Source organism: Apiospora aurea, assembly GCF_038362705.1.
Source record: "Apiospora aurea strain CBS 24483 chromosome Unknown utg000010l_segment0_segment0, whole genome shotgun sequence".
Lineage (NCBI taxonomy): Eukaryota > Fungi > Ascomycota > Sordariomycetes > Amphisphaeriales > Apiosporaceae > Apiospora > Apiospora aurea.
The window spans coordinates 1141087-1166894 of NW_027117397.1; the positions used below are offsets into that span (position 1 = coordinate 1141087).

Genomic DNA, 25808 nt, shown 5'->3' on the forward strand with positions numbered 1-25808 from the left:
CGAGCTCGAGAGGAACGGCATTACTTGTAGTAAATAAGGGCCAGCAACAACAGAGATCTGCACTACTCTGCATACTAAGAAGTAGTATCGCAGAGAGCTAGTTTGCTGGACCTTTGCCGGACATGAGAGCAGTCCTTTCGTGTACACGCGAACACTTGGTTGAGCCGCGGTGGACTGAGCTTAGAACTGCATATCAGCCATTATCTGCCCCTATGCGATCGTACATACTCAGGATTTTCCATTCGCTTCTTCATCTTCTGTTCTTGGTAGGCAAGAAGCTGATAGTTCCGCTTCAACAACGAAGTGCATTACAGTAGTAAAGTACTTCAGGAGATCCGGAGTAGTACTCATTGAAAAGTCACAGGCGTTCGCGTGGTGGATGGAGGTCGGTGGGCGCTCATTTGAGCTCTCGGCATTCGATCATAGTTACGGCAGAGCTCGAACTAGTGGACAGACATTCTTTGCGACGCGAGTCTACTAGTGATGCGATTGCAGGCATTCCTGGCTCGGACTATATGCGACGGTCTTCAGATCAGGCTCAACAACAGAACAAGCTAGTATTAGTCACTTCGCAGTACTAACTGGAGTAGACCAACAAAGGAGTTTAATGGCTTACTGGGCGCCCAAGTTTAGTTCAGCTTCTTGGCCCCTTAGTGCGTTTTAGATCACGATAGAAGGTATTCTCACACAGCTAATAAGGGACCCCATTGTAGTTCTCGTGTGTCACACTGGCGACGGTGGTAATGGATCCCAGGAGCGGCTTCCTCCCGTGCGTTAGTAGTGTTGCCTAGCAAGCCAGCTTCAAGGCCCTTCTTCAAGTGCTGTAGTCATCAGCAAACAGCCAATGCTTATCCGAACCCCGTAATCACCCTATAGTAAATCAACAGGAACACAATCGGGACTTAGAGCAGCTCCTTTCTAGGACTTAAAACGGGAAATGTGTATATAGGACCCATCCTCCAGGTCGATACAGTATGTACTAAAACATGATTTCCATTCCTCTTTGCATTCCTCCACCATGTCTGGCTCAACCACTGTCATCACTCCCGACCAAAAGTTATTGAATCAAGTGTTGCAGGAGACCTTTGACAACCGCGACTGGTTTAGCAAGGCTGTTGATCTAGGTGCAAATCCGATCTTTTTGGGCTTCGGCCTTACTGATAGGCTCAACGGGGTTCATGGTCCAAACGAACTCGCGCTGGTTTCCATGGAATGTACCGGCGATCTAGTTTCTGAGGAGCTGATAAAAAGTCTTCGGCCTGCGGAACGGTTTGACGAGAAGCTCGGTTTATATTCTCCCAAAGAATCGAACATCACTTTGAACATCTGGGAGTCTTTCAAAAGAGACGATGCTACCATGGTTACTAGCCTTGACAAGCTGTTCCGATATGAAGCAAATGCACTGAAGACCGCAGTATTATATTACAATCAAGGGAAGGGGCATTATAAGGAATTGGAGGTGGAACACGAGCTACCATGGGAAGAACGGTATGCTGTCGACCTACCTCTGTGTCGCAACACGCATTCGAAGGAGGCTCTAGAATGGAACTTTTGCCTCTATAAAGGAAAACGTTCGGTGGATGGCTGGGCATACCTTTGACTCAACAGATAGGAGTAGACCTGGCGCATTAGGATGAGAAACATGGCCATGGTTCAGTGGACTAGTAGAGGAGAGTTCTGTGGCAAATGTTTTTCAGGTAGTCTCCTAATACGTTTATTTTCCTTTCTTCGGACGTACTGTGCACTTGCCGTAATCTAGGACCTATCCGGTACGTACCGATCTGGCGCGTCAGCATGAATGTATGCCTAACTTACTCCGCCACAATCATCGCCCAGCATTGCCCTCTTCTGTTTTTCTTTTGCTGACGAGGCTGGATCAGGGTGAAATAAACAATATTTATACAACTTTTCCTTCACTAATCTAATGGTTCATGGTCATACTTTTGATATACACAACTAGTTACCTTGGATTTGTTATGTTGCATTACATCCTTTTGTCCCAATATCTCTGATGATATTAGAGATCCAGGTCTAGCCGTCAGTTGCTGGAACACATTATGAAGCGCCGTGTTCCCAAGGATAACATCGACTGCCCTCGAGCCCAAAAGAAAACTCGATCGGAGGCTCCCTCTCGACATCCCTTTGCATGTCCACTGTGGGCGGCATACAAGGAACGATATGCCCCGAATAGTATTTGTGCCAGCAGGGGATGGATGGAAATACCCCGTCTCAAAGAACATCTCTATCGATTCCACTATCAAACGTCGTGCGATCGCTGCCTGGAGACTTTTAAGCAGGACAAGGACCTTGTGGTGCATAGGAGGCAAGCCATACCATGCCAGCGGAAGGATAATCGGTCCAGGGATCCAGTGGTCCAGGGAATCGGCCAGGATACCATGAGCATGCTGAAAAGCCGGAAGAGAAGCTCATGTCAGAATGCGGAAGAGAAATGGTTTGAGATATGGGATATCATGTTTCCTCATCGTGGTCGACCTGATACATCGTGTGAGTTTAAACTCGAGGTGGCGTTAAGTACCGGCTGCTAAGATCATTTCCAGATAACCTTGACGTCGATCTGATGCCGCGATCAGTCGCAGCCCCAACTCTGGACTGTGAATCCCCTAGTAGCTGGTGGGACTCGTTTGCAGAACACTTATCTAGTAGTCTCCAAGACTCCTTGTGCTCCAAGTACAATCCGGAAACGGAAGAATTGCGGGACCTCGTCAAGTACCACATACAGAAAGCCATCGGGAAATGTCTGGATAGGTACCCTGTGATCCAATTCCAAGGTGTCGACTCGCAGCAAACCATTCCTCATGAGAAGGCGAATTTGCTGAGAATAATTCCTCACGGAACCAATGGTCCATATTCAAACTTCCCCACTCCGGAAAGACTATTTGGTAAAGATCGTTGTATGTCGGGGCCGCCTCAATTAATCTCTTCGCCGTGTTCTACATACGTTACCGGATCGTATACGGAAGCCCTACCAGAAACATTTGTGCCAAATGTCTTTGATTCTGACCCTTCTATCCCATCTTTCATGCCTAAATTCCCATTAGAAGGATCCAGCTTGTATTTAGGGGAAGAGCTCTCGCCACTGGCAACGCCGAGCATGGAGAGCGGGTTGATACTTACTGGTGACGTGTCTCAGATCCCATGCGGCTGGCCCACTTTTGGTCAATATAATGGGGCTTGAGTACATGAACGATAGCTTCAATGCGTCATGAGAGGATTATACAACCAGTATCGATAAGTGGATAGGGGGCCAATAAAGATCACGGAGTAGGGCTTAGTTACAATATTCGCTTAGACGGAAGTATTGAGTTTGTTCCATCATATAGCTCCCTCTGTACATACCAAGGCGATCTTACTCTATCCAGTATCTATCACAAGGTGGAAGGCTTATGTCCTCTCTTGACTAGGAAGGGGGCAGTTTCCATGGGGGATCTTGCTCTGACATCTTGAATGACTTAATAGTGTCCCCTATCTTCTCACCTCTAGTCACTCCACCTTCCGCGCTCCTGAAGCCTCCTCCATCTTCGCACCTGAGCCGAACAGCAATAGCTTCCATACCATAGCCACAGTCACAACAGTCAAAAGCTTTCTTTCCCGTACTTTGTAGATTTCTCAGTGCCATCTTGCCGAAATCTTTTTCCCTTGCGGTTCTGCATGCAGTTTTACATCACAAAAGCATTACCATACGCACCTTGGTCGTTTTTCCTCTTTATACAAGGCTAGGCTCGCCTCTCGACACTATTGGCGGGATGCAAAGACGACATCTCATTTGTTGAAGACGATTCCCTCCAGTAGAGACAGGCTCGAGACTCTCATGATGGCTTCGGCCGTGGGGGAGGTTTAGGCACACCAGTTGTGTCATATGCACCTCGCTGCATATTGACAAGTCGTGATCTATTCGAGAGATTCGTGCTTTAAAGCAAAGCCATGGTCAGCAAGCACTGCTGTAAAAATGTATGGAGGTCTTGTAGCGAGACACTCGAAGGTCTTCAGTGAACCTTGACCGTTTCCAGCGTGCCTTTTTTGCCCACGCGCTCATCAGTGAGCTTCTCGTACTCATAGAATCCAAAGCTCGCCCCTGCTCGATGGATAGAAAGAGTTTCGAGCTTCATACCGTTGCCACTGTTATTGTCATTTTTATGGCATTGGTTCTGGGTTGCCTCCGTTACCCATTTCCCAGCGAGCCTATCGTCAGAGAGAGATAATGTTTCCTGATCGCCATAAAATAACGCATGATCTTGGTGAGGAAGTGAATCATCCTTGTCTCCGTCGTGCCAATCTTGCCCCTTTTGCACAAGTGGACGAGTGCCTGCTTGCTCTACTACCATCGGGAGTGGAGGTTCCACGAGAATAAATGAAGAACTGCGGTGGCTTTGGGTATTTATATTCTGTGCGATTCCCTGCCCAGGCGGCCTGGTATGGAATAGCCCTGGAGGCCTAAAAACACCGGCGCTGACGGTGTAGCATCGTAGCCGCATCATCCATTGAGCGACACACGATATCGAGGGAGGCCTCCATACGAGAAGTATGATGGTGTGCAACCAGAAACAGGCTGTCAAGTCGGCCAGCAGAAAACGACTTCACCGTCAGATGTGAATTCCCGCAGTCCTCTGCAGCACTCTATGATCGACCAGCCCGGCACGACCAGGTACTATATAAACCCGTACATCCTTAATCAGATAGAATCACTCTTTCTTTTTCTTTCTTCACTTTCCTCAACCACAAGACCTCCACAATGATGTGCACCGCCGAAAACATCCCCATCGAAACTGTTCATGAAACACACGACCTACCCATCATGGCATTGCCGCGGACCAACGACCCAGCTCATCAACTAGAGGAAGATTATTATTCCTCACGCTTCGAGTTCTCCTATCATGGTCTATCACTCGAGCTTGAACGGCTAGGCCGTGAGGGTATCCTTTCTATTCTCCCGCCGTGGACAGAGGATCAGGCAGCATATTTTTTCTCCAGCACGGCCGTTGCCCCTATAACACCATTATCATCTGAATGCTTCGATGGAAGAAATTTTGAGAACCCTATATTGGACGACATGCTATGCTTCTTGGAACAAATTCCTGCAGAATATGACGACAAGTGGCGGAGGGCTTGGGATGAGCTCTTGGAGGTTGGGCTTGAGCATGATGGAACGACGAAATACGATGCAGCACAAACTCGTTCCCTCAGCTCTGCACGATCACGCAGCCAATCCTTAGGCGGAGTCGGCCAGGTGAATGGTTCTGTTCCAGCGCAGGACGACCTGGAGGATTCAATCCCCCCCCGCAGCATTGCTTCCGCAAGAGCACTACATATGGTCCCACCCGGATCCTACTATATCAATGTCGATGGAAGAGGGCGTCTCGCAGGTAGCTGAGGCGGAAGTTTCAGGTACCCCTTGCCGGAAACGGAAGGCAAGGCAAGCAGATGAATTAAGGCCATGCAAGCGTGCAAGAGGCCGTCCGACTGGCTCTAGCTGGCATAAAGTGCCTGTGCGCCTCGTCGAGATCGTCTCTAGGATTACGCCAGTTGCCCAACACTTCTGTTGGAAGCGACGATGTGCATTGTGGGGTGATGGCCTTGGGCAAGAATCGTGGAGCAGTGAGGACCTTTCGCCCTATGTGTTGGCAGGTTTGCCTTTCTTGTCGTTGATTGTGCGGCCGGGTGGTTATGGGTTCCCTGTGCCGCTTGTATGGGACGAGAAGACGCAGAGGTTCAGCGGGTATAATGCCATGAATCGACAATGGGTGCGTATAACTTGTGGTGAGATGGCTAGGATGTTAGAGGACCCAAATGTCGGGGTTGTGGTTTCGGGATAGGAAGTGAGCAGGTTACTGACCCGCCGGAGGGGGGTATACAATGGCAGGTGTTGAAGCTAGTTGGCTACACTGGGACCAATGAAGACCCGAGGGTGCCCAGAAGACCCCTCTGCGAAAAACATGAGCTCATAATCACCCTCGGAAGCAGACGACGGCGGCAGGTTGAGCTGCGCCACCTTTTGATGATGGCGTTGGCGGAGCCCACCGTTATGGAAAGTCGCGAAAGAATTCAGGGGAACGAGAGGTGATCCAGGCCTTGGATAGAGAAGGCAAACGGCAGAGGTGCACATAACCATACTGCAGCACTTGGAGATCTCGAACAGAGACGTACTACATAGTATGGGAAAAACAGTATACAACTGGCCGCAAAATTGTTGGTAGAATATCGAAAACGAAGGATTGTTGCGATTGTAACCATTGCATGGAAGCTATTCGGCTCACGTGCCAAAAGAATATGAACAATGGACGGTGGAAGAAGGGAGTTAAGGGGGTGGCTGGTGTCAGCCACAGGAAAACGCGGCTGTGCCACGTGGGACCAGGCTTCTAGTTCAATTGCAGTCAGAGTTTGTAACAGCAACAAATGCCATGATTAACTTTTTATCCGACATAACGACGTGATTGAAGGGCACGAAAAAGACGATTATCCGTATCACGCTGGCAATGCGCTGCATAACATACGCCGATGACCGACGGCCGACAACATGAGTCAAAATCCGACACTCAATGGCAGCGAGCACAACAGGAGCGGGGACAAGCATCAAGTATTGCCCACAGGTACGTACATACAGTAACGAGCCTTTTCACTGACACATTCCATATTTGGCCGCCGCCCGGCCCCTCACATATACATCAGCTGATGTAATTGTGTTATGTACTACCGTAAACTACAGCAAAGTTGCGCGGCTACTACTACTTCTATTATGCCCATTCTAGCGGTAGTAGCTTCGTCAAACTTTAAGCTGGAACTGATCGTGCTAGCGAAAGCTTCATAAAGTGTACGAGGCCCCGGCGCTTGTTCGGGTACAGTGCTCCTTTAACCTGTTCCTTGCCGTCGAATCAGTTCTTATTGGCTTTTGTTTTATCGCGCAGAGAATCATGCCAACCGAAAACCACTCTGGAGGCATGTCTAACGGTCAGCAGAAACACATGGAAGGAGAACGGCCTGCGTCACCACAACTCCATGGCGGTGGCCGCGACGGGCAGGCTAGGGTGGAACACATCTGCCCTGGATGGTGGGCCTTGGAATGGACGCACACGGTACAGGTGCCAAAGAACAGTCGAATTGCTATACATGAGAAGAAGCTGCAAGTGCATCAATGCCCCGAAGCAAAATCGTTAGCACCTATTGGAGCTGCACCCCTTCCGTGTAGCCTCCTTCCCCTCCTCGGCGATGTCGTATGTCGGAGAGCGACACACCCAATTGCAGGAGGAAGTTGCTAACAAGCCGCTCTAGTTTCAGCCTTAGGCGCCCAGCTGCTTCTTGGCGAAGTCAACGCCAAGTTTCTGGGCGGCAGTGCTATAGGGGTAGCTGAGATGCTGCGCGTTGATGCCAGTGCCGTGGGTAGTGTCGCAGACACCATCGCCCTGCAATAGTGTTGGGACATGGTTAGTCTTCGGTTCCCTTGGCAGAGAAGGTGGAATGGGGAAAGATGAATAGGGAGCATGATATGAATTAAAGGAACTGGGTACTCACAAAAGCGCACACATCCAGGGTCTTGGCGACCCAGTTCTCGGGGATGCTGCCGAAGAAGACGGACAGGCCGTTGACGCTCTTGGTCGTGGTGCTGCCGTTGACGTCGACGTTGCAGGCGAGGCCGGCCTTGTGCATGGAGTCGCCGATCAGGAAGACGCCCTTGACGGCGTCGAAGCCGGCACCCGTGATCTTGGACATGGCATTGACAGTGGCGGCGGCGCCCTGCGAGTAAGCATTGGTTCCATGATGAATGTGTTGAATTGTGGCTTAAGGAGCACAGCACCTACCCGATCTGCAGAGCGTCGGTCGAGGGGGGTGGGCAGGCCAGTCTCAGAGGACCGAGGCAGCACCAGGTTTGGAGGCAGGGCTATCCCCGACGCCGCGTTCAAGCTGCGGGACGGCATCGGTCGAACCTGCGTCAAAGCCCGTAGGACCTGCTGGAGCCCCTAATCGACTCGGTTAGGGCTGCCGGAGACGGTTCCGATGAACGAAGTGGTTCGCAAAGGCATAGCTTGACCTCTCCGTCTATGGATCCGTCTTTGCCACAGCCCTCAAGAGTCAGAGGCCCTTCGCCTCCAAGTCGCCGCTCGACTTTCGGACCACTCAGGGCTCCATTTCCTGATAGAGATGGCGGTGGTCCTCTGCACTGGATCAGAAACACGTTTGGTAGGAACAATCGTTCCTGATCCGACGTCACTACGGCATTTCCGCCTTCTCTTCGCAGAGGTATGGATATGCCCAGTAACTCGCATAGCTGGTTCGGGCAACTAGGTCGCGTCACATCACAGTTACACAGCTGTGTAGATGCTCAGGAAAAGCGGACTTACGCAGCTTGGCAAGGTACAAGGCAGTGCAGAGAGTAGTAGGGAGGTGGGGTCGCCTTTCGAATATTACAAATTTATTCCAGCCTTGCCAGCACAATTCTTTTTTAATAGTGTCTGGATCCACGATCGGGTGTTTGTGAAGCCGCTACCGCCAAGCTTGAATGGATGAAGGGTAAGATGTTGGGGTCAGCGAATCTAGAGAAAATCTTTGCGAATGTCCCCTCGGCAAGGTGGATTGCTGGGATGCATCTCCCATGGTGAAATGCTGTAGGCAGAGATCAACGACAAATCGGCACTCGACCGCAGACGGTTCATTTCTCTCGCTTCCACAGCACATACACTGACTCATTACACACTCTCGTTTTTATCTTCAAGTACTTATTTATTTCCAGGTAAAGACTGGCATTTCTGGTTCACCACTTGGACCTTGTATACTATGTAGTGACTGTGATGATTCTTCTCCCAGCTGATTATTTGTAGGTAAAGACTGAAATTCCTGGTCCATCACCTAGACCTCCTATACTGTGTCGAGACCATGATGAGTTTACTCCAGCACCACACCTAGCACAAACTTCGTAACCCGACACGGTGGTCTACGCAGCGACTGAATCGCCGTTGAAGAGTGTTTCCCTCATCGATTCAGAGTAGCTTATTTGCAGGAACCGCATTTGGAGTGTCCGCACACGGAGCAAGTTGTTCGTTGAGGATCGTTTTTAGTTGTCGTCCCCGAATTTTGTTCACCTGATAGTTTATATAAGCACTTTGTTCAAAAGAAATCGATTTACTGTTATCTGACTTACAATTGCAGCAGATCCAGTCCCTCTTGACCTTGGTGTTTGCTTCTGGCATCGTGACAAGACAGTGGTAACAAAATCAATAATTTTGAGAGATGTTCGTGTCAAGAATCAACCAAAAAGTATCTGGTCAGTTCCCCTTCAAATTGTCTGGTATCGATGATTGACTGGAACGATAAGCAATAAAAACGAAGCTGAAATAATATCGGGGATGAAGAACTTCTTATATACATTTTCCTGAACTGGTGCATGATTTCATATGCCTATACTGATGGCATAACTACATCTCTCTTATTTCGATGGTCAGCTCGAAGATATTGATGTAGTAATGGATGGGTCTCAGCGGTTGAGTCACATTGTACGCGGCCAAACATGCTGCTCTAGCTAGGAGGAGGGGATATAGGCCAGCCATGTTTGGCATATGCAGGTTGAAGAGAGTTGACGATCATGTTAAACAGATGTGGATGGATGGCGCAGCTGTAAAGATAGACCTGTATGTTGTCATCGAACAATGTGAGCTGCGAAAGTCCAGTACAAGCGTATCCGCATACATGTGAAGCCGCCTTTTACTATCACTCGCCGAATCTCCTTCTCTGTGCTGCCTTGGTCACGAAGTAACGCAATCCAATCAAAGTCATGGATGATGCTATGAACTAAAATTGGCTCAAAGGCAGGACGGCCAGCTTCCCCTAGGCTGAATCAAGATCCGAACGGCCCGTTAAAAACCAGTGCCTAGTTCGTCAAGTTCGCATTGCGAACTCACCGTTTCTGGCTTAGTTTAATGCACTCTCGAGCAGTCTACATTTTAATTCGACCTTCGTAGTTTTGCGGCCTTATTAATGGATAACGATATATGTACGCATCTGTACACGAACGAAAACCTGTTCTTCCTAACATTGGACAGGATATACGCGTTACGAGCAATAAAGTTTGTCGGAAAAGTCGACGAGATAAGGAATTTATTGGGCAAGGGACGAAAGGCGGCGTTGACGGCCGTAGATACATGCAACGTTACATCACTCGTGTCTTATCACACGTGCCCTATCACAAGCCACTTGTGCTGTATGTAATTTTTACCCTTGTATTTCAAACAGGGCAGTGCGCTTGAAAGTTCTCTGTATTTCTTTGGTCAGTTTCAGTGAGCTTCATCAGACATGGCCCGAAGAGCCCATCGCATCGATAATTTTGAAGGTACTGATTCCGAGTATATCGAGTATTTGGAATCTCACATCACATATTTTCGAAGCTATGTTCATGCGTCAAGCAAATCACAACAGCATGGATCAGTTGCCCTACCCTTCCCCCAAACGAAACCTGGGCAGAAGTCATCGAATGACAAGCTTCTGGAACCTCCAACATTACCTGAACTGGATAGAATCGCTTGGAACCCCGGGCGAATATCCGTTAATACAAACAATTCAGCCGCAGTAGCTTTGCCCGACCGAGTTAAGAGTTTCCTCAGAGAAATCCCACGCACTGAAGAGGAGTGGAAAGAGAAACGACAGTCTCTCGATCTGGCGACTCCTGACGGCCTTTTTCGGGCATTCGACGAGCTGATGCTTGCTGGTCCGACCTGGGCCATGGACAAATGTTCGCAAGCAAATGGAGTACAAGGCTCTCTAGTTCAATACGCCCAGCGACTGGGAATAATCACGCATGAGGTGCACCGCCTAAGAAAGATGTCGACATTCGGTAAACTTATATTCGTTGCAGCCTGCTGCGTTGCGATCGAAACTAAGCACCCCAGCGGCATGGTGGACGACGCCATGAGGTTGTGTCTTGCAAGCACATCATCTACAAAAACTCTTGGGCGTTATCGACGCACGGCCTTGTACACTATTCAGCAGATGGATGAACTGTATCCGGAGCTTAACCATCGAGTTTTCGAGATATTCCTCCACGGTAACGTCATGTTCCTCTGGTTCCAATAAACCTGCTAATATGTGCTTTTCAAGGCGGGGCTTCTATAACAGCGTTTGAACCTCTTGTTAACAAGTCTGGAGTAAGAGAAGCATTCCGGAAGACAATACCTACAACACATCCTGGCAGCGAGTGGCAAGCCTCACTACCATTTCACGTTCCCTTGCTTGTTTGGCTGAACTTTGATCATATATGGGAGTGAGTATAGGTTTCCACATCAAAGGTGTCGCACTAATCATGCCGCAGCTTTGATACGATTTGTGGGGCATTGAACACAAATCTGTTTAGCACCAATTCTGCGAACGATTTTCGAAGAACCTATTTACAGAGAAAGATTCATACCAACGCTGAACAAGCAGATGAACTCGTGTCGGGGTTCTCGGTGTCATGTGATGATATAGCTCGGCCAGCTAGAGATATCGTCGGCATTGCTTCGACAGAGCAATCAAATCCACCAAACTTCGTGTTCTGCATGGATTCAGAGCAGGTGTTCTATCGAGTCCCGATAATTACGCCATACGATTCTCCAATTTTTGTCTCTGTACAGCGAGGCGATGTAGATTTGACGAGAAGACTTTGGCGAGACAATATGGCATCCATCGATGCCGTTGATCCTTATGGTCTTGGACTACTCTATGTGAGTAACAATTACTGCCTAGCAATGCCACACTAACAACCATCAAATATGATAGTACGCAGCATATTACTGCTGGCGAAATTGTGGTATGAAACGTGCCATAGCAATGTGTGAGGCATTACTTAATGCCGGTGTAAATCAGGATTGGTTAGATGAGAAGGCCAGGTAGGTCTTGAAAGTCTGCATCTTATTTCTCGCTTTGTATCGCTAAATGTATTCGCAGTCTCCCTGTCTTTACAATCATCGATGCTTTACTTGCCGAGTCTGTCAATGGAAGGCTCCAGTTTGCCAACGTTTTAAGCGATATTGGCCGAGTGTTTGGTCAACAACCTCAGCATCTGCTGGAAGCGTATCACAATACTCGCCAATTGACCGATACTCACAAGATAATGCTTTTGCAAGGCCTGTTTTCATTGAAAGACTTTTTGCTTCCTTTTACAGGGCAAGATGTGTCACAATGGATCGACAAACAAGATGCCTCTGGCCGGAGCCCCCTAGCCTGGGCAGTGGAGTACGGCCTGTTGCATTGTGTGGAGACACTAATCGGCTTCGGGGCGGATCTGAATCAGAGTGTAGGTCTGCGTGCCGAAACAAGTTTGCTTCATCTGGCCTTCGCAGGCCCCGCAACTGGGACAAGCGAAACTGCATACATCAACATTTCTGCAGCCCTCCTGAGTGCCGGAGCTAATATCAACACCCAAGATGCGGAAGGATGGACGCCTCTACACATTGCGGCGTCCTGGGGATCTAGCAGAGGTGTCAAGACTCTTGCGAATGACGCGTCGCTAGATTGGTGTGCACTTACAAAGGACGGAGAAGTGGCCTCCGAGCTCGCGAGTAGGAGTACGACCGACGCAGAACTTATCAGTTTCCTACAGGGCTGTGAGACTAACGCGTCGAATAGACAGTAAAAAGGGCTAGATAACATCATGTTTGACCACCAGAGCCATGAGACTGAAGCCAATGCCATCTTGATCATCCCTAAAATATTCCCTGACTACCGCTAAGGCACCCTCTCCAAGTAAATCATCCTCCGGACGAAGGACATCACCCCTATCTATTGGGCCATTGCGGTCTCCATCTAACTCATACAAGTGGCCATTACTCTGCGATCTGACTAAACAGATATAGTGGAAATCCACCTCATCCTCGGCATTGAGTGGCTGGAAAGAGGTTCCTTGAGTGGCAATTGCAGCATAGGCTTCCTCGAGTGGCTTCGAGTTCTCGACCACCAGGGAACGTTCATTGGGCGACATCTGAGAAGAAATATCAAGAAGATTCGCAAGCCAGGAACTGGGGTCTGCACATAGTTAGTTTCAAGATACAAATCGAATTGAAAAGTAGAGGACTTACCCAGTAGGCTTCGACCTTCCCCGTTACTCAAGGCATGGAGAACGCCGTAAAGTCCACAAGCATTGTTGATGGTCTGTGGAAACCAAACGACGTGTTCATTACTGCTTCTGCATGGCTGGAAATTTGTATCTTCGACAGCCTTGCGATTCTCGTACTGCTCCGTCTTCCGGGCACTTCCCCTGGCGCTCCGTTCCACAATCGACTAAACCGACTAGCCAAACTAGTACGCCGAGGATTAACTGTCACAGCGTCCGCCTTTTTATCGCGTCGGATATTGACCGTTCCTTCCAGCACTTTCATCTGCGGTTCACAGGGCTCGGGAAAGAGCCATACCTTATCATATCTACTGAAGAACTATCTGATAGCATCGGATGCGGCCACTCTGCCTCGTCCGCTCACGGCGCTTGTCTTCCATTATAATACGTTCGTGTCCGATGATGCTGGCAGTCCGTGCGAAGCTGCTTACCTAGCATCAATGTCCGGTATTCGAGTCCGTGTGCTATGCTCGCCTACTAACTTAACCACCATTACGGTTCGTGAGCCAGAATATTGAACGGATGGCCACTGACACTCGAACAGAGAACGTACCAGCATCTGGGTGTCCACGTAGAAGCGCTGCAGATAGACAGTCGCAATCTAAACACCAAGCGCATGCTCGATCTCATAGCAGTCAACCAGGAGGACGGCACAGTTCCCCTTTACATCCACGTAGCCTATAGGGTACTGAGAGAGATGCGCATGCTCCAGCAGCAGACCGGCGAACGATTCAAATACGAGTTATTCAAAGCCGAGCTTTTGTCATCCGAATTGACACCTGCCCAGCTGGGACCTCTCCAACAAAGACTCAGTGCTTGAGAGCTTCATGCCTTCGCAGACGTCGAAGAACAAGAGAGAAAAGAGCAGCAGCCAAACATGCGGGACGGACTGAAAGCACGAGGTAAGCGACCGCTACATTAGACACGCGTTTGCGACTGATCGAAAAACAGCCCGGACTATTAACCATAGTTGATCTCTCCTGTCCCTGTATTACTCCAAAAGCAGCATGCTCGCTCTTCAACACCTGCTTGGCGATCTTCCTCGAACAAGACTCGCCTTGCGGCCGTGTCATTGCGCTGGACGAGGCACACAAGGTCAGCTTGCGATGCCGTTCAACCAACAGTAAAGTACTATGCAAGATAGCAAACGCTAATATCATGTAGTATATGACTTCTTCCGCCGAGTCGCAAGCGCTGACTAGCACATTACTTTCGACAGTACGACTGCAGAGGCACGTTGGGGCGCGTATTGTTGTAGCGACTCAAGAGCCGACAATCTCGTCGGCTCTGCTGGATCTGTGCTCGGTCACTATCATTCATCGATTCACTTCGCCAGCGTGGTTGCGCGCCCTCCAAGCGCATGTGGCACTTCCGGTTCAAAACCAAGTAACAACTCGCTGTCGCGACAGACCGTCTCTTGACCAGACGCTTTCGAACCGTGAGGAGTTGTTCGGGGAGATTGTCGGTCTGAAGACGGGCGAAGCGCTTATCTTTGCCCCAAGCGCAGCAGTGAGCATCGGCAGCAAGGGCGACGATTGTGAGCAGGGTTCGACACTGGATCGGGCGTGTCTCAAGGTGAGGATTAGGGCGAGGTTGTCGGAGGACGGAGGAAGGAGTGTGGTGGCGAGATGACTGCTTGGCTTCGTAAAATCTACTCCGCGATTAGCAAGTCTCTCACATCCTTGATAGCATTGTCAGATTAAGAAAATGACGCGCTTAGTACTTAGTTTAAGCCAATATTTACAAGACCGATGTAAAATTGCAGCGTAGAATTAGTGCCAGTGCATATAGTGGGGCGGGCCATGTGCTGCGCCGCACGGGCTAGCTAGGAAACGTATTTCCCAGCCTCGTCCGGTTCTGTCATTGTGAACATCACGACGCGCAGCTTCTTTCGGTCGTCCAACCACACAATCACCCCCGACTAACGATTTCGAGTTTTGTGCTTATCATGTCTGTTGCTTTCGGCACTCTGATTCTCGGTCCAACCATGAATTTGGATAACTATGACACGATGACTGGTCAAAGCTATGTAGCTATTCCGAGCCCCCGACCGTGTGAATGGGGTGCTCGGCTTCTTTAGGCAGCCGTATTTTTCACTGGGACGTTTAGTTTAGTTTATTGGTCTCATGTGGGCCTAGGCGGGCACATGGTAGCACGATAGAGATGCTCATTACAGTCTGATAGTCTTCATCATCACTGTGTGGTGTCAATAGAGCCGGGAGCCAGCTCTCCCGTGGGTCGACGAAGCTCCCATCCCCGTCGTGGTGAGCTGTTACAATCAGTCGCGGCTGGCGAAGCGGTGGACCATCACGCTTGCATGGAATGTTCCGCGTGGTGCAGCTACTGCAGCGTGGCGATTGTGGGCAGGCGATTCACCTGTCACGGCTGCCCGGGGTGAAAGCTACTTGCGCCTAACATGCGCCCAGTCCATGGCACTTCATCCGGCGCAAGCAGGAGAAACACACTAGCTACCGGCGGTGGACCTGGCGCTCTACGCTGACTGACATGTCTTCCAAGAGATATAGGAGGACAGTGACCCGGACGTTGAGTTCGGGGAAGACGACTCGTGTGCATCAGGGTCAGGCGGAGGCACAGCGGAGGCAGAGGCAAGGAAGATAGCGAGATGATGGAATTGGATGCATCTGCCTTCGATCCAGCTGCCTGGAAGGTTTCCAGCATCGAGGAAACTGCTTCTTAAGAAGCAGCAGCCTAAGGGCATAGTGTATTTATGTACTACATATCCAATCGTACTCTAGCGGAACGTATCTTATCTACCACGGCTTCCAGGATCTCCGCCTCCTTCTCCTCGAACTCGTTCTCGACGTACTCTACGAGGTGCTCCTTGAGCTTCTCCTCCAAGTGGCCACTAACGCCGTCCATTTCCGACTCCACTTAGGCCGCGACGGTTTCCACCAGATCGTCCTTCTCAACGAATTCACCCTTCCAATCCGCCGCCTGCGCCTTTGCTGCGATGCTCGATTCTAAGCTGTCCATGCGCTCGGTCAGACGTTGCACGGTCTCGGTCAGATGCGATAATTGCGACATGATATCATCCAACTTTTGAGTCACAAATTGTGCTACATCGCCGCACTTACGACAAGAAGCTGCTGCCCCCACTGCAGCTGTGGTGTCGCTGAGCCGAAACCGCTTGGGCGGACGACTGACTGCAGCAGGAGTGAGTACAAGAGCAATAATAATACGCGAATAGCGAACTCACATGGCTTGCCGGCTGCCTCTTCCGTGTTTTGGCTGCTGCCGGCCACGGCTGGCGCGCGGTATACTGGTGGACCGTCGAGAGCCGTCGCCCCCGCCTTGCCCCCTTGGCTGCCATCTGCACCTGCGTCCAGCACTTGCGAGTACTCAGGTGGGCATGATGCATGAGAAGGTCCACACCGACGGCCGCCCTTGCCGCCATATAGACTTTGTATGTTGTAGTAACGCTTAATCGAGCTTAACCCTTTTGAAACCGCCGCGCAAAAAAGCTCAAGCTGCGCCTTTTTGGCGTCCTTGGGTAGCACTGAGATAGTACATGCAGTCACCTCGAGGCCCAGGGTCCGGATTCGCTCCAAGTCGACTTCAGACCCCTCCCTGCCCATCCATGAGCAGTCAGGGCCAACAAGACCAGGGGGTTGGCCCAGTCGGACGTCCAGGTGGTACGAGTTGCCACTGTCACAAAACAAGAGGCTGATTATATCCTCGGGTGCAAAGAAAACGAAAAAGGCGTGGGATCGGTTTTTGTTTTTCTCCTGGAGAACAATTCTAGGAAAACGAAGAGCTAAGTAGGCTTCGGACCTACCTGGCTCATATCGAAGGTGCAGAGTAGCATCCTGCGAGGACGTGGTATTGTGGGTAGAAGTAGACGGAGATGGGCTTGTGGAAATGAATGGAGAAGTGGAAATCGGAGTGGATGTAGAAACAGCCCATGAGACTTTCACCGCAGCTTTTTCCACGAAGGTTTCTTGATTGTGAATCGCTTCGTCGGAAGGGTCGGCCAGGTTGGGCGGGTTGTCGCTTGCCTCGGCCTCCCGAAGAGGCGGTGGCTCCAAAGACTGTGGCAACGCCATGGAATCGGCCGAACTTTCGAAAGAAACCTGGGCGGGGGAAAACGTTAGCAGAGGAGCCGGAAAGGGCAAGGAAGAGCATAGCATGGATAAAAACTCTGCCCCCCTCAAGGTTAGACAAGAGAGATCCCACCCGCCCAGGCTTTGTACCGGAGCAGCCTTGACTCGGGAGTCCGTCGCCGTCACGGTTTGGCCACCGAGCCCACTCCGAGAACCAAGTGTAGCGTGTACTCCAAACACTGAGGCCCTGGTTCTTCCTTGGGGCGTACACCAAGGGTAGAAGTCAGGGTCGACGGCGGCCTCAGTCGGAAATAACAGGCCACACTAAGCTTCGAACAGAGCCAGCGGTTCCGTCGTGCGGCGTCCTTGAAAACTGAATGCAACGCGTACTCCAAACACCGAGGCCCTGGTCCTTCCTGGAGGCGTACGCCAAGGGTAGAAGTCAGGGTCGACAGCGGCCTCAGTCGGAAATAACAGGCCACATTGAGCCTCAAGAACAACCGACGAGTTAGGCATGCGACGTTGCGGGGCGGGAATGGGTGGTTCAGTCGACAATGACAAAAACGTGGGCGGCTGCAGGCGCTAGCGACGATGATAATGATGGATGTCGACTAAGGGTCTCGTGGATCAAAAAACCAAGTCCGGGGAAGGAGGGAACGGAAAGAAGGAGTGGAGCGTCAAAGAGAATTGGAAAGAGAAAGAGAAAGAGAATCTGAAGGGGTTCTCGAGCTGGCTGGATGGGGGCTGGGCGTGGCCATAGCGTCTTGCTGCCTAAGGCTAATAAGCGAAGCGAGAATGCAATCCATAAGTCGGGTCTAACCGATAAGATCTAGATAAGCGATAAGCCACACGAATCAGTTTGGTGTAACGTCGAAGCTAGGTAACCTTAAACGAGTACTTAAAGTGGTGTCTTTTACTACCGGAATGGAGAGAACTGACTTTAAGTATGAAATTGGAATCGAAAGAGTTGAGCAAAAACGAACTACATTCTCATGATCCCCACCACTACTAATACAGATGATTAGTACCACACCTAACAACCTAAGACTAAAACCCGTAAAGCAAACAAGACAAACTACCTAGGCCCATCCTGACAGTCCATGCAAGAATGCATCGTGTCCCACTTTCTGTTGCCACCGGTACCCTAAACCATATTGCGATTATCGGGAAGATCAACGCTATAGACGCCGATCATATGCTAAGTCGTTCAAGGTGGCGTTGGATGTTAATTAGGAAGCTATGGTCTTGCAATATAAGTCTCGAGACGCAAGTGCAATGCACTTCCGCGAACTCGTCAAAGAAGGAGTCTAAACGCGAGTACAAGAAGGACCAGCTGCTCGCCCAGGGTTTGAATGGTTCTCTGCTCTAAGATACCCGCACTGGGCATAGATAAGTCCGGTACCGTGACATGACTGGATTCTCGATGCGAATTGTCGCGGTCTACGGGTGCGCGATTGGTTGATGGGGAGAGGTTTGATGTATATGTGGCCGCTCGTCCAGACCAGATGTAGGTCCATCTGCTCCGCAATGACGATCTCCCGGCCGAGCATCTGCTGAGTGCCTGATTCACCCGTGGTGCAATGGCATGCTGTGTATGCCATCATAGCCTGCCTCAAATTCACGGACCATTCTTTCATTGATGTCCGCACGGAGGACCCAATCGCGGGTGCCGTCTGTCCACTTGAGGAGGAACACGGCGCGACGGCCCGAGCGCCAGCGTGCGATCAGATGATCAACCTCACCAATAACAGCGGATTCAGCTTCTCGAAGTCAGTTGGTATTCCCGAGGAGATATTTCATGGGACTGATGCATACCTTTATTAGTCTTGCCAGGCGAGTGTTGTAGCTTTTGCGACCTCCTGGTCTGGCGATGCTGCCTAACTGGAGCCTCATGATTGGGAACATGTTGGGGACAATGCACTGCACCCTGGGGCTTGTCCGTAGTGAACTGGATCTGATATGTTTGCTGTCCGTTCACTATTACGCATTTCAGGATACCGTTGGAGATCAGTATTTCCTCATAAGACGCAGCGCTGAAGGGAGAGACGATATTCGAAGATGCCGGATGGGATGCCGGCAACGCCTCAGCTGATCGTTCAATGGGCCTGTCGCGGTGAGGGGGCTGACTCATTGGTGAACTTGGTCGTTGAGCCTGGTCGGACCTCCTCTGACGCTTGCGAGCGGGCAGTGCTTCTGCCGCCACTGCCTGGTCTCGGGAACTCGCTTGATCATCACTTGTGCTGTCATGAGGACCAAGGAGGTTGCCGTCGTTCGATGCAGATAGTTCCTCCCGGCCTTTGCGTTTCGTGCCGACAATCACCGAGCCTCGCGAGTCGGTGTTGCTGGCAGAATCTGATTGGGTCTTCGAGGCAGAACCAATCGTGCTTCCATCAGGGACTCTAGAAGAACTCGGCATCCCTCTGTTTATCAACTGAGCGCCACTGGTGACAATGGTAAGACCCTCCAGGGGCTGGCTGTCCTTGTTTTGAAATAGACGAGGAATGCTCTGTACCGACGCTTCCCGCGCCTTACGGCGCTGCGCAGCCGCCTTCATCCAAGGTAAATTTCCAAAGTCTTCCCTCGTCATCCCGAGGAATGAGGAATTCACGGGCTTAGGGGTCTTGACAGCAGAGAGGGACCTCGATTCTGCCCCTAGTGGCCGTATTTCGGAGGTAATCGGGTGGTCTAATTTGGTTGGGGGCCTACCAATGAAAGAAACGCTCTCCGGACCTTGGGGCCTGGCGACAGGCTGACCAGAGGTGAAAATGGCAGGCGGAAGACTTAGAGTCGCGGTTTGTCTGAAGCTGGCAGGCACTTCTGTCTGATGGTTGTTGCCGCTATCTCCAGGGCGGAATCGTCGTAGGGTTTCGAAATTCGTCATCTTCAATAAGCGAGATCGGATCTTGGAAGTGGGCTCCTTTTCCGCTGCCAGATGATGCTTTCGGCTTCATCGGAAATCCCACAACGGAGGTGGGCACGAGATCTGCCCTGCTACTACTAGCCATGTGAGCACCATCGCCGCTCAGCTTTTCTCCGTGGGGAGTTACACTGGGCTTAGGCAGCGGCACACTGGGGGTTGGGAGATGTGACATGGCCTCCCGTGAAAGAATATAGTGTGATTGTAGCTATTTAAGTGAATTGTAGAAGGGATCTCAAACTCGAAGTTTGATATGCCAGAGACATTCTGCGGAAAGGGGGATTTGGCTCGACCAGTAGATATTTATACACAGAACAATCGGCGCATCACATTCTTAGGAGTCTTCCCCCAATTCTTACTGACCATTTTCCGTTGCGACCCTGAACTTTTTGGCCTGCTAAGACTTCGTGTAATTTGTGCCACACCTGACGCATCCGGGCGTTGACTTCGGTGACTGGGAGTGCAGTATGGCGACCAATGAGCTGGCAAAGCACATACTAGAGACGTCAGTCATATGTGCCACTCTCAGTTTCGGCCAATCCCTCTCGGTGAATACACTCGGAGAAATTAATAGAACCGAATTGACCGCAGGCCAGCTGCGGTACCACATACAGCCCACCGACATCTGATGACTGGTTGGTAGAGCTCAAGACGGAGCGCCCTTCATCCGAAGCCAAGGCAGTTGGTTGGTCCTCTGGAGATGAGGCGAGAATGGGACCTTCCTCATCTGGAACGAAAGCTGACAATGTGGCTTAAGTGTTGACGTGGTCTCGCCATCATGTGTGAATGATTGGAAGAGACAATCCCGGAACGTCGTACATCCGAAATGAAGGCAACAGCGCGGCAGCGATGCCAACATGGCTTCGAGTAGGCGAACGCTATCAGAATGGGAGCAGCCCTTGGGAGACGAAGGAAGCCTCCATGGCTGCGAAGGGTTTGCTGGTAGCTGATCTCTAGAAAAGACTCAGAGTAGTGATGAAGTGAATATTATTTTCAGCGTGACTTATATGAAGATTGGTGTGTAGTGTGGAAAGTAGGCAGTGCTGACAGTAGAGTTCGATTGAGCCGGAACGCAGATGGGATGGAAAATGTTAGGTCGGGCCTGTAGCCATGGACAGGCATAATGAGCGTCATGGTCAATCTTGTGGCAAAGAAAGAGGAGAAAGAAGTCAAGTATACATCGAGGAGACTTTGCGGGAAGGCAGTCTTATATATGCATTTAGGTGGAGACAGGGGTATATGACCGCGCGATGCCTAATCGGGAAGGGGGCTAAACCTGGAAGGTGCGACAGCGCTTTCTCGATTACAGTAATGGACATCGAGTATTAGAGGAACTGGTGTTTCACAGTAACATCAACAGCATTAACTATAAGGATGTCAATTACAGGTAGGGTCAATTATGGGGTCGAGTGCGTAACATTGCTTCAACTACCTATTTAGAAGGAAAAGAATAAGAAACAAAGGAAAGAGAAAATTGGTAAAGACTATGAAATTAGACGTCCAACGCAAAGGTCTATTGAGCCATGGCAGGAGGGTCGATTCCTCGACTCCTCAACAGGTCCTGCACAGCTGAAAGTTGTTGCGCCATGTCAAACGGCGGTACAACTTCGGACGATCTGGTTGAAGGAGCCGCGGAGTTTGTCTTGTCAACGCTTCCCTCATCATTACAAACGCAGTACCCAACGCAGCCTATGTGTACAGTGTGCCTAGGGCAATCACGTACTTCTAGATGTTTCCAGGCCTCATATTTCTTGTCACATCGACAACACTGGCGTGCCTATTCTGGAAGAGTAGGTAGAAATTGAGGGGCTGCAAAATACTTCTGGTACGCTTCTATCGGTTTCTTGGCTTGGCTGTTTGCGATGATCTCTAGAACTCGGTCTTTACTTTTGAGCTTCTCGAAAAGAGACTTTCGGCCCATATCATTCGTCTCGATAAGGGCGGAGATTACGGTTTCTAAACGCTGGGCCGAATCGAATATATGCAGAAGGTGTATATTAGGATCTGCCTCTGCGCCTTCCAATGCCCTGCTTAGCAGTTCACTGTCTATGAGTTTTATAGCTTCGTCTCGATATGAACCATTTAAGTTCACTAGAAGCGGAGCGAGGATTTCGGGATCTAAAGAAACATATAGCTTGCGAGAAGAATAGGGGAGACGGAATAATTGTGCTTTTTTTGAGGATTGGCCTGGCCCCAGCGGTATGCTATCATTGCGAGGATTCTTTCATCTAAGTTAAGAGAATCATAATAACCAATATCAGAATCAATGTCATACATTGCGAGATTATGTTACAGCCTTACCCTATCGTAAGCTCTGCGCGGTGGTGGCTGGAGTTATTTATACCAGCTTAGTTGCAATGCAAAGTCGCTTGTTCTGGTGCTCAGCGGTAAGGCCAGTTTCTGCACTATCGCTTTCGACGACTGTACCTTGAGGTACGAAAGCGAGCATGTCAAGATAGCTTTAAGTAGGATCGGTCAGAAATCGAGGAAGCATGTGGTCAGATAAGAGGGTACGGGCCAGAAGGGCCACATTGAAGATTAGGGTACAGCAAGCGCATGCTGCTTTCTGAGCACTCGTCAGCAATTGAGAGTATTATGAGGTGATCGGAGCTAGGATCAAGTTCTGGATGGGCACTGCCACTTCCCCAGCACCGAACTGCCAGCTTGGATGATGGCCCGTTCCGGTGCGCGACATTCACTTCGAGAGACGTCGATTTCTCCAAAGCTACAGTACTGTGAAACCAGGTTCAGCGTCCGTATTTCAATCTGAGATTCTTGGCAACGAAGTAGTACGGGGTATCTGTACAGTGAACAAAGGCCAAATTCTGCCCCAACACCGGCTGTACTCCGAAAAAGCCTGTTACGCGTTGTACTGCATTCCAATGACACTAGATTGGATACAGACGCTAAGCCTGGATTTACATTGTATAATGAAGCGCCAATTATGACAAGAGTCGGGATCAGCACCATTCAAAACGTCTAATGCGGATTCTAGTTGACACCTGTCCTGCTTTGCCACCCACTGAGCAGCCGAATAATTGCGACATCCAAAACCTCATCTTTACTTTCAACAGCTGGACTGATACTGGCACCTTTGCGCTACTACAATGAATATAAATATGGTGGGTCAACCAGATCTCTAACCTTTCGTTTTCTGTCATTCACACATCTACTCCCCAACCAAGAGCTAATATACAATGGCAGGCCCGAAGAACCAAACTGCGAAGCCACTTTCTGCTACAGGAGCTGGCATTAGGAAGAACCCCCCAAGGGGTGCCAATGAAGCGGGAAGAAAGGCCCTTCAAGCACGAATAGCTCATATGGATTCTTCCACTCCGGAGAAGAAAGCTGAAAAATCTGCCGCAGAGGCAGAGCTAGATGAAATGGAGGGAGTTGAAGAGGAAAACAACGAAATCGAGGACATAAAGACGGAGGAAGATAGCCTTTTCCTTCAAAACCCTACAGAGCCGGCAAGGGGCTTATCGGAAACCACACCATTGAACTCAGGCAATGGCGAGCCTGTACAGCCTGGAACCAAACCGAACATTGTCGTTACTGACAATGATGACTCAAAGCCACCATCACATGAAGACCCTGAGGATGTAGCCGACTTAGCTGACGTCCTTGCCCAGCTTGGTGTAGGTAACAGCTACGTCGATGATAGCGGACTGGAGGCTGTTGGCTGGACAACAGGCGGCATGGGACAGAAGCAAATTATCCTGCGGGACGGACCACCGAATGCGGCAAGATACCGTGTGATGCCACAAAACCAATTTCCTACGACTATCACCCAAGACAAGAAAATGAACCTAAGAAACTACAGACCAGGCGAAGAAAAAGTAGACGGAGAGTGGGTTGTGAAGAAAGGTACCCCTCTCACTATTCAAGGTGTAGCCTGGATTTATCCCAACAACCATGATTGCCCAATCCAACTATTGAATCCTGATAACTGGCCAATCGCGAATGGGAAGAATGCCGGAACTAAGAGAAGCCCTTTCACTCTTATCAGAGTCAAGTTGGAGACCGAAACGGGGTTCGTGCGGAGCTGGGAAACGAGGTCTACGGTCCGACGCATACTGGGTAACGCGAGAACGACATTAAGTAAAGACCTCGTGATTGGCGAGTCCGTTTTAGTTCCAAAAGCCCAGACCATTGGAATAGCAGATGCCGCCATTATCATAGGGGCCAAGTTCTGCGAGATCCGCTATGGCGAGTGGGTGAAAAAGGAACGGCGCAGTCTCGATAGGTCTCCGTCCCCCAATCCGGAGGCCGATATAGTACACGGAAACATGGCCAAGCTGTAGAATTGAGAAACGCTATCTGTTCTTGGGTAGATTTGCGATTCGGGTGCATGGGCTACTACACGGTGCTTTTTATGTCAAGCAGGCCTTGATATCTCCTTTGTTATCAATATTCTCATTTCTCCTTCGAAGATTGGATTTTTGTATATTTCTTTATTTTCCCAGTTGAGTTGTTTTAGTCATAAGCTACCGCGAAATCAAAGTTCCTATCTCGTCTTCAAATCCATTGCACTTAAGTTCGTGATAAAGATACGCTACCTGAAGCTACTTCCAGTCCTATTGCCGAGCCGATTTCGTAACTGACGAGATTGGACAGGTGCATTTTTATTCTCGACAGATGGCGCTTTGTAAGGTCGAAGAATCGAAGCACCCATTTTCGAAACCTATCAGGTCCGTATTCCGAATGTGTGCCGTAGTGGAAGGCCCTAGATAGGCTACCGCTCCAGAAACGGAATATTTTCAGTATCAGAATATTCTTCCATGAGTATAGCGCTACAATATATTTACTGCATATTGACACCATGATCATGATCAATGGAATATATACCAAACAGCAATACAGTGCTAATATAACCCTATACAAGGACAGCTCTGGGCCAGGTCCACTCCAGGGCCATCTTGTTAATCTTCTCGAAGTCCTGCCCCGCCCACTCCAGGTTCCAGCATGTGAAGCTTGATACCAGAGTGTATACGAAGGCTACACAGAATGGGAAAAAGAAAATGTCGCTAGGTTTCAGGGGCAGGGCTGACAAACTCAAGCTCGGCACAACACAGGTAACTCTGCCCGGTTCTCAAGGAGTTCCTACATGGATAGCTTCCGTACCTGATTGGAGAAGTACAACCTGTGCCAGCAACATGGATCATTGTTATTGACCGTCACCATCCCTCTTAACCGCTATACCTCTTCATGGTTGTAGCCTGTCTCTGGTAGATGTGGTCCGTAGGATGTAGGCATCGCTGCTTCAAATGACAAACAGCAGCAGACTTGGGGCAAACGGGGACACGAACAACCTCTGATACTGTTATGTCGCATTCCCAGTCGTGGCGCACTTGCTGGTTCACACGAGGCGCTTTCGGGTGCCCCAATTCCCACGGAGTAGTGGGCAGAAAGCGACACTGGGAGGCCGAAACAACCATTCTAGTCCGCCCAACCGTAGTTTCCAACTGTACCGTGTCAGACGTGGTACGCTGATCCTGAATGGAACCAGAATCATCCAGTCGCATATTTCCAGTTAACCAAATGCTAACAGCACATATGAACGGGATACAACGTCGGGCAAAGACGAGCCAGGATTAATGTCGCGCTGGAATGTGGGCGCTAGCACACTAGGCAAACTGACAGGGGTCTCTTATGTATATATTTAGCACCTCAACGGTATTCTCATTTGTCCTTTTTTCCTCTTTTCCTTCCTTAGCACTTTATCTACTTTGGTGAGCTAAAT

At 49.9% G+C, this 25808-nt stretch overlaps 7 protein-coding genes across 7 annotated transcripts; 6 read left to right on the forward strand and 1 right to left on the reverse strand.

Annotated features, from left to right (window-relative positions):
* Positions 1-1018: 1018 nt before the first annotated feature.
* On the forward strand, positions 1019-3578 carry PG986_014382 (uncharacterized protein; the record flags this gene model as incomplete). Its single annotated transcript, XM_066850604.1, has 5 exons — positions 1019-1488; positions 1760-1769; positions 2064-2505; positions 2559-2912; positions 3478-3578. 5 exons carry the CDS (start codon positions 1019-1021, stop codon positions 3576-3578), a joined length of 1377 nt encoding a protein of 458 aa, XP_066692842.1.
* A 1172-nt stretch (positions 3579-4750) lies between these two features.
* PG986_014383 (uncharacterized protein) lies at positions 4751-5389 on the forward strand (the record flags this gene model as incomplete). The annotated part of the gene is made up of 1 exon (XM_066850605.1): positions 4751-5389. The coding sequence occupies one exon, from the start codon at positions 4751-4753 to the stop codon at positions 5387-5389; it is 639 nt and encodes a 212-aa protein (XP_066692843.1).
* Positions 5390-6926: 1537 nt separating this feature from the next.
* Positions 6927-7987, forward strand: PG986_014384 (uncharacterized protein; the record flags this gene model as incomplete). Its single annotated transcript, XM_066850606.1, has 3 exons — positions 6927-7226; positions 7510-7752; positions 7805-7987. The coding sequence occupies 3 exons, from the start codon at positions 6927-6929 to the stop codon at positions 7985-7987; spliced, it is 726 nt and encodes a 241-aa protein (XP_066692844.1).
* Positions 7988-10296: 2309 nt separating this feature from the next.
* On the forward strand, positions 10297-11073 carry PG986_014385 (uncharacterized protein; the record flags this gene model as incomplete). The annotated part of the gene is made up of 1 exon (XM_066850607.1): positions 10297-11073. The coding sequence occupies one exon, from the start codon at positions 10297-10299 to the stop codon at positions 11071-11073; it is 777 nt and encodes a 258-aa protein (XP_066692845.1).
* A 578-nt stretch (positions 11074-11651) lies between these two features.
* PG986_014386 (uncharacterized protein) lies at positions 11652-16072 on the forward strand (the record flags this gene model as incomplete). Its single annotated transcript, XM_066850608.1, has 10 exons — positions 11652-11699; positions 11762-11785; positions 11842-11864; positions 11923-12581; positions 12831-12997; positions 13060-13584; positions 13632-13899; positions 14058-14182; positions 14252-14662; positions 15875-16072. The coding sequence occupies 10 exons, from the start codon at positions 11652-11654 to the stop codon at positions 16070-16072; spliced, it is 2448 nt and encodes an 815-aa protein (XP_066692846.1).
* Positions 15980-17235, reverse strand: PG986_014387 (uncharacterized protein; the record flags this gene model as incomplete). The annotated part of the gene is made up of 2 exons (XM_066850609.1): positions 15980-16251; positions 16305-17235. The coding sequence occupies 2 exons, from the start codon at positions 17233-17235 to the stop codon at positions 15980-15982; spliced, it is 1203 nt and encodes a 400-aa protein (XP_066692847.1).
* Positions 17236-23262: 6027 nt separating this feature from the next.
* On the forward strand, positions 23263-24369 carry PG986_014388 (uncharacterized protein; the record flags this gene model as incomplete). The annotated part of the gene is made up of 1 exon (XM_066850610.1): positions 23263-24369. One exon carries the CDS (start codon positions 23263-23265, stop codon positions 24367-24369), a length of 1107 nt encoding a protein of 368 aa, XP_066692848.1.
* Positions 24370-25808: the final 1439 nt, after the last annotated feature.